We start from the raw sequence: 6148 nt of genomic DNA on the forward strand, positions 1-6148 counted from the left end.
AGGGGCCCTGTAAACCCTAGAATGCTCTTCAAGGATCTGAAAAGGATCTGGCAAGGAAAAATTACAGTGTGACACGAGTTGGCTTATGTCAGATCTCTAAAGGGGAATCGCTGTTCGACTGGAAAATCTAGAGGACCAGCACACCAAATGAGACTGAGAAACAGTGTGGCCAGCCTATAGGCTTCCCCTTCTGCTTTTTGCTGAGATTATCGGCACTGACCAGCCTTTGCTTGCCCTATCCTGTAATCTAACTTCCAGAGGATGCCCCTTATAGTACAGGCTGCCTGGCAGAGCAGCGCTTCTGCACAACTCCTCTGCTCCTATCCCTGGAGTAATCATTTGCAACACATAAAAACCATTAAACACCTCCTCCAGACTGGCAGGTGCCAGCGAGTTGTTCATCCTCCCTTTCAAGGCTGCAGGAATCTCCACAGAAAGCGGGCTAAGGGAGCTCAGTCTGTGCTCCCTTACGCAAGGGACCAGAGGTCTTGCGGCTTTCTGCCAGCACCCCGCCGCCGCTGAGCAGCAGCAGGAGTCCTCAGGCTGGCAGGTGCTGACAGTGACTTTAAACATGCACTTGGACAGTCTTGCTCCCTCAGCTCGAGCTGAGCAAACAGAGGGCTGGTGCCTTCAGAAGAGGTGTGCATGGTGACTAAGTTGTTGAGGGGGAAATCTCTGTCAATATGTAAGCAAATGATGGATTGCTCCATCTGCCCAGATGTCCTTGTTGCCCTGAGGAGGAACCAGTCCATCTACTCCATCCCTGCGCTTTGTGATATCTTCCCCACAAAGGTCCTTTGGTGGCTGTTGGATTTGGGGTTGGGATATTAAGTGTTGCTAGAAGAAACCTACCCACAGTCCCAGGAGAATAGGCCTGAGAGACCTCACCCAGTCCACCTAATCCATCCTATACTTATGTCTTTCCCCATCTTTGCCAAACCAGTTCTTAAAAGACCTCCAGGAATGGATACGCCACAAAGTCCCCAGACAACCCATTCCAGTGAGTCACTAATCATTACTGGTAGAAATAGGTGTCTAACCTGCTGTATTTAAGCCTATTAACTCCTGTCCCATTCATCACCAGATTGCTCCATTCCTTTCTGCAACAGTCTCTTCTGTATGTGGAGACTACCGAGGCGTCCCACCGCACGCTCGTGTTGATCCACCTCTCGGACCCCAGCCCAGAACAAACACACAGACCTTATACAAACAGGCAACATGGTCATCTTTTTCTCCATTTGTCTCCAGTCTTCTTCCCCTGTCCGTGCGTGCTGGTGTTCCTCTGGGGCCACCTCAGCTGGTTCTCCAGTGCATTCACCTGGTGGGGATGAGAAAGCAGCAGCTCTAAAAGGAGCATGCACCATTGCACAGATAATCTTGAAACCGTCCCAAATACAAGAAGAAAGTGCTGGCTCAAGTTACCTTCACTAAGGCTCAAACTTGTGTTTTACCCTACAGTTGTAAAGGTCTGAGCCCACAGAGCTCAGCTTCAGTTCTTCTCTCCCTACTCTTCTGTACCTGCTGCTAATTCCCTCTGATCGGGTGGCTGCTCTTGGCTCTGGAGGGCACAGGAGTCGCAGGGGCTGCCCATCGCAAATAGATAAATCCTGCTCCTGGAGTGACTCCACAGAAGCCAAACTCTGGGGCACAAAGTTTTACCTGTTTCCGTAGGGAAGCAACTGTCTTCTCCAGTTCAGCCACAAGGGACTCGAGATTCTCTCTGGAGGAAGGGCTTGGAGAAGGCACCTCATTTCTGGGGTCAGGGATAAAAAGTGAAAGGGATTATGCAAATGCCAGATTCCTGGATGAGAGAATCATTCTGTCTTCTCCAACATCAACCTCCAAGTAAGCATCAAACAGAAGGGCCCAACGCCCAAATCCACCTGCCGAGAAATGCCAACCAAACAGCCACTCAGCCCAAACATTTAAATATCAGAGTGGGGCTCTGCAGTAAAGCACTGGAGGACTTTGACCGAGCTCAGCATCTATCTAGTGAAACACCCCTGACCTCCAGACCTCTGCAGAATGCCAATTTCAAAGGCCTGCATGGACTGAGTTATTAAAAACTTTTCTTATGCTTCATAAAATGGAGGTAAAAGAAGCAGTGATACTACACCTGAGGAAGGCAGGCTTATGCTTGGCAGGGTTTTCTTCTGGGTAGCTGAAGCCAGGAGACCTCTTGCTTCGGAACCGCTGAGAGAGCGCCCTGAATTGCCCACGTGTCCGGCAGTCTTGGGAAGGAAGGGAAAGTCTGCAGTCAGCACTCATGTTTAAAGCAGAACCATATGGATTGCAGGCAGCACAAGGCAGCGCTGCTCCCCTCCACCATCCACCCTTCCTACATCTCTTATTCGGGAGGGGAGGAGGAAACAAGGGTGTGTAACAGGGCACACATCGTCCATGGATTCCCATGTCTCAGCTGGGTATCTGTATCCAGAATATAGCACAAAGGGACCATGGCAGGATCTGTGGTTTAATAGCAGAGTTTTAGAGACTCCCAAACGAATCTGTAAAGTCATACGTGGTGGGGACCACCATGCCTATGTCCTGCTTCAGTCTCTCCCCCAGGCATCCCCCCGCTACTGGCTGCTGCCAGAGACAGAAGCCCTCAACCAGGTGGACCTTCAGCCAGATTCAATGAAGCTAACAGGCTTCCTAGCGAGGTGGGTGATGCCCCAAGCCTGTCAGTGTTGAAGAAGCGTTTGGACAATGCCCTTAGTAATTTGCTTTAACTTTTGGTCAGCCCTGAAGTGGTCAGGCAGTTGGACTAGATGATCACTGCAGGTCATTCCAACTGAAATACTCTATTCTACTCTACTCTACTCTACTCTACTCTCCTCTTTGCATCCATTTGCTGACACACGGTTCTCATGGTGTAGCATGAAACCAGCTCCTGGCATTTCCTATAAGCTGACGGCATGTGACGAATGCCACCCAGAGCCATCCCCACGTCAGTCGGTGCTACAGCAGCCTCCTCCTTCCTTACCCTCACAACAGTCCTGCCACAAGCGGAGGTCCACCACGGGAATCTCTTCACAGCCAACCATGCCCTGTGGGTATGATGCCACTCGGAAGACGTCTCTCTGGAGCTGCTGGATGTGGTCACTGTTGTCACAGATGACACGAGCAAGAGACGTCTGCCTGATCTGAGTCAGCTGTGCTGGCGTGAAGACTCCAGGATTCTCATACCAAAATCTGCAGCGGGTTGTAATCACAGCATGACTCAGGAGTAGGAGAGGAGGAAGGGGAATGAGGCTGGGAGAGGGAGAAGAGTTCCCCTGCATCTGTGCGGCAGCACCCGCACCCCTAAAAAGGAGCTTTTATCCTGGTGTCAGGCAGCTGCGAACGCAGACTGCCCTTTTCTGAACCCAGGAACCCCCGTGAGCTGCTGGCTGGGGCTGCAGGGTGCCACCACCTGCAGGTACAGCCCCTTGCAGGGGAATCCCAAGGCTCAGACAGCTCTGCTGCAGCAGGCTGGGACACGGGTGAACAACGCTCCTGCCCTCAGCGCATCACCAGGCAAAGACGTGTCATTCACACAAGCAGCAAACAGGACTTAGAAAGAAGCTCCTGCGGACATTTTCTAGCATTTTCAGAAGACACTGGACACGTGCCCCATGGTGCCCAGTGTCCTGGAGTGAAATGAGAATCATTAAATCGGGAAAGGACACATTGACAGTAACTGTGGCGCGTCCTTTTGCAAACATGCTGGACAGGGGAGACCCTTCCTCATATCGTAAGACAAGAAATAATCAAAAATTATGGGTTCTGTTTCTCCCTGTAGGGAGTAAATCCCCCCTCAAGCAGAATACCAAAGCTCTGATGATAATACCTATCTCCATCCCTCAGCCTTCTGAACTGTGTCGTTAACAGGCACATCAGCGTTGGTCCAACTCTGGTACCAGGGACAAGATCTTCCACCATCAGTGCTGGAAACAGGTCAATATTTTTGGTAGTTCCATATAAACTGCAGGATAAAAGATATTATAAAAAAGAAAAAGTTAAAAGACTGTCAAAGAGTGGCGATAAAATAAATCTGATCACATCATAGGAATCTGTATGCAAGGAAATCTTCTGGACAATATTTATAATGGTCTTATCTAAAAGACAATGGGATAAAGGCCTGCCTCGGAAAGAGGCAGCCAGTGCAGATACGATGCAGTTTAGTCTCACTGGAAAATAGCTCCAAGGTTCAATCTGCTCCCAAACTACACCACAGCAGTGCCTGGTGACATTCCACTCAGAACCAGACCTATCACTTGGAGACACCTCATTTGTCTTACCCCGTTCTTAAACCACAGCTATTACCCTGTCTTAACATCTGTGGGTAGCAATATCTGGGAAGGTTATTTGATGGGTGTCCTGGGAGGAGCAGAAACTTTTCACTGACTGATCTCCAGTGATTTTGATGCTTCCAAGTCCAGGCTACTGTACCTCCTGAGCTTTTCCCTGATCTCCAAGTTCTTTATCTCATTTCTGAGGTCCTCAAACTCCTGTGCAGATGAGAGGTTGCAGAAGACCCTGAAGTCGTTGTAAGGTGGGATGCCATGGTCTCTCCCTCTCTGGATGTTGATAGCAGCCAAGTCCAGTGAGACAGAGTGTGCCATGGAGAAGAGTTTCTCCGTCAGCTCCATGTTGAGGAGTTCGGAGGGGACCCGCATTTTCCCAGGAACCCCAAACAGCCCACGGAGGAGGGGGTCGATCCCACCCTCCTGCATGATCCTGAAAGGGGAGAAGAAGGCCTTGTGCAGGGGGATGTGGCCTTGGCGGATGGGCTGGAAGGTTTCGTTCAGCCGGTACAGGATGGGGTTGATCAAGGTGTGCCCAAAGCGGAAGGCAGCAGTGGCAAAGGCGTTGAGAATCCCCGCATTGATGTTGGGGTTGTAGCCTTTGTACTCACCCAGCATCTTCATCCCAGCTTCCCCAAGGACCTTGGGAAGCCACTGGGCATAGGTGATATGCTGCATCTGGGCACCCACAATCTTCCGTGCCTCGTGATACAGGAGGTCTCCATCCCAGTGGGGGTTGAGGGATGAGAGCTCCATGGCAATGCGGTTGTGCTCCCTGAACCAAAGCGTGTGCATGGCCGTGAGACCCAGCTGCTCATTGGCACGGTGGTCTCCTGCCAGGAAGCATGGCACAGGGCTCTCGTTCTCATCTCTCATGCACTCAGTGGGTGGCCCCACAGCAAAGGGAAGGAGATGCTTCCCCGAGCTGGGCACGACTTGCCCTTGCTTCAGCAGCCCATTTTGGCTGTTCAGATCCCGCAGCTCCCGCGATTCCTGTTCTGTGCTGCCGTAAACATTGGAGGCATCGATGTAAGATGTCAAGTGGTTGATCTGCTCCCTGGCGTAGACAGAGTTCATCAGCAGGGAGGTCATCCCACTGCCACACACGGGGCTCGAGCGGACAAAGAACATGCAGCGCCCGTTCCTCACGCGGGGGTCGTTGGCAGGGACCATGACGGAGAAGCAAGGCGGGTCGTTGCTGCACACCTCGCTGCAGGGTGCTCCATCTGAGAAGCGGGACATGCTAATGGCTGCCACTGTCTGGTCCAGGTCGTGGTCCAGAAACTGGCCCCACTGCATGAGCATGTGTGTGAACTGGTCATCAGGGGTGATGGTCTCAGTCCCGACCATGGCGGTGGAGACGAGGCGGGGTAGAGGAAGGGGCAGGTCCCTGGCATCTTCCGCCAAGGAAAACCCCCGGGGGAGGTTAAATCCGTTCTGGTAGGCGGGTTTGAGGAGCCTCTGGAAGGCTGTGAGAGATGCACCCCACATCGGGTGCTGGAGGTTGTTGCAAGACCCATCGTGGGTCCGGTACTTCTTGTGGAAGCAGATATCCGAGCAGTTCGGTGTGCGGCGGTGGGCAGAGCAGCCCGACAGGTTGGCAATCATGTTCAGGTAGTGAGGGGACACCAAGTCATTGTACCGGTAGCCTGCGAAGGTAAAGGCAAAGCACCAGGGTCAGACCACGGCTGTCGTAGCCAGCCAGTTCCTACCGTCCCGCCTAAGGGCTGTGTGTGAAACCCGCTGCTGGGATTGTCAGGGTGGGCATGGGAAGGCCGGGTCTCCCATCATGGTGTTGCTACATAATTTATGGAAGGCAAATGAAGCACAGGATCATATCAGGCCCACAAAGAAGAAAA

General features: G+C 52.1%; 1 protein-coding gene across 1 annotated transcript in view; it reads right to left on the reverse strand.

The window, feature by feature from the left end:
- Positions 1-1222: 1222 nt before the first annotated feature.
- LOC104624471 (peroxidasin homolog) overlaps positions 1223-6148 on the reverse strand; it is a 43051-nt gene continuing 38125 nt past the window's right edge. The window contains exons 17-22 of the mRNA XM_010291852.1: positions 4435-5938; positions 3833-3967; positions 2987-3195; positions 2117-2231; positions 1660-1753; positions 1223-1318 (exon numbers count right to left, since the gene is read on the reverse strand). Coding sequence (XP_010290154.1) covers positions 1223-1318; positions 1660-1753; positions 2117-2231; positions 2987-3195; positions 3833-3967; positions 4435-5938 — 2153 coding nt within the window. The remainder of the gene's footprint in view (positions 1319-1659; positions 1754-2116; positions 2232-2986; positions 3196-3832; positions 3968-4434; positions 5939-6148) is intronic.

The sequence above is a fragment of the Phaethon lepturus genome, unplaced genomic scaffold (assembly GCF_000687285.1).
Source record: "Phaethon lepturus isolate BGI_N335 unplaced genomic scaffold, ASM68728v1 scaffold24967, whole genome shotgun sequence".
Taxonomy (NCBI): Eukaryota; Metazoa; Chordata; class Aves; order Phaethontiformes; family Phaethontidae; genus Phaethon; species Phaethon lepturus.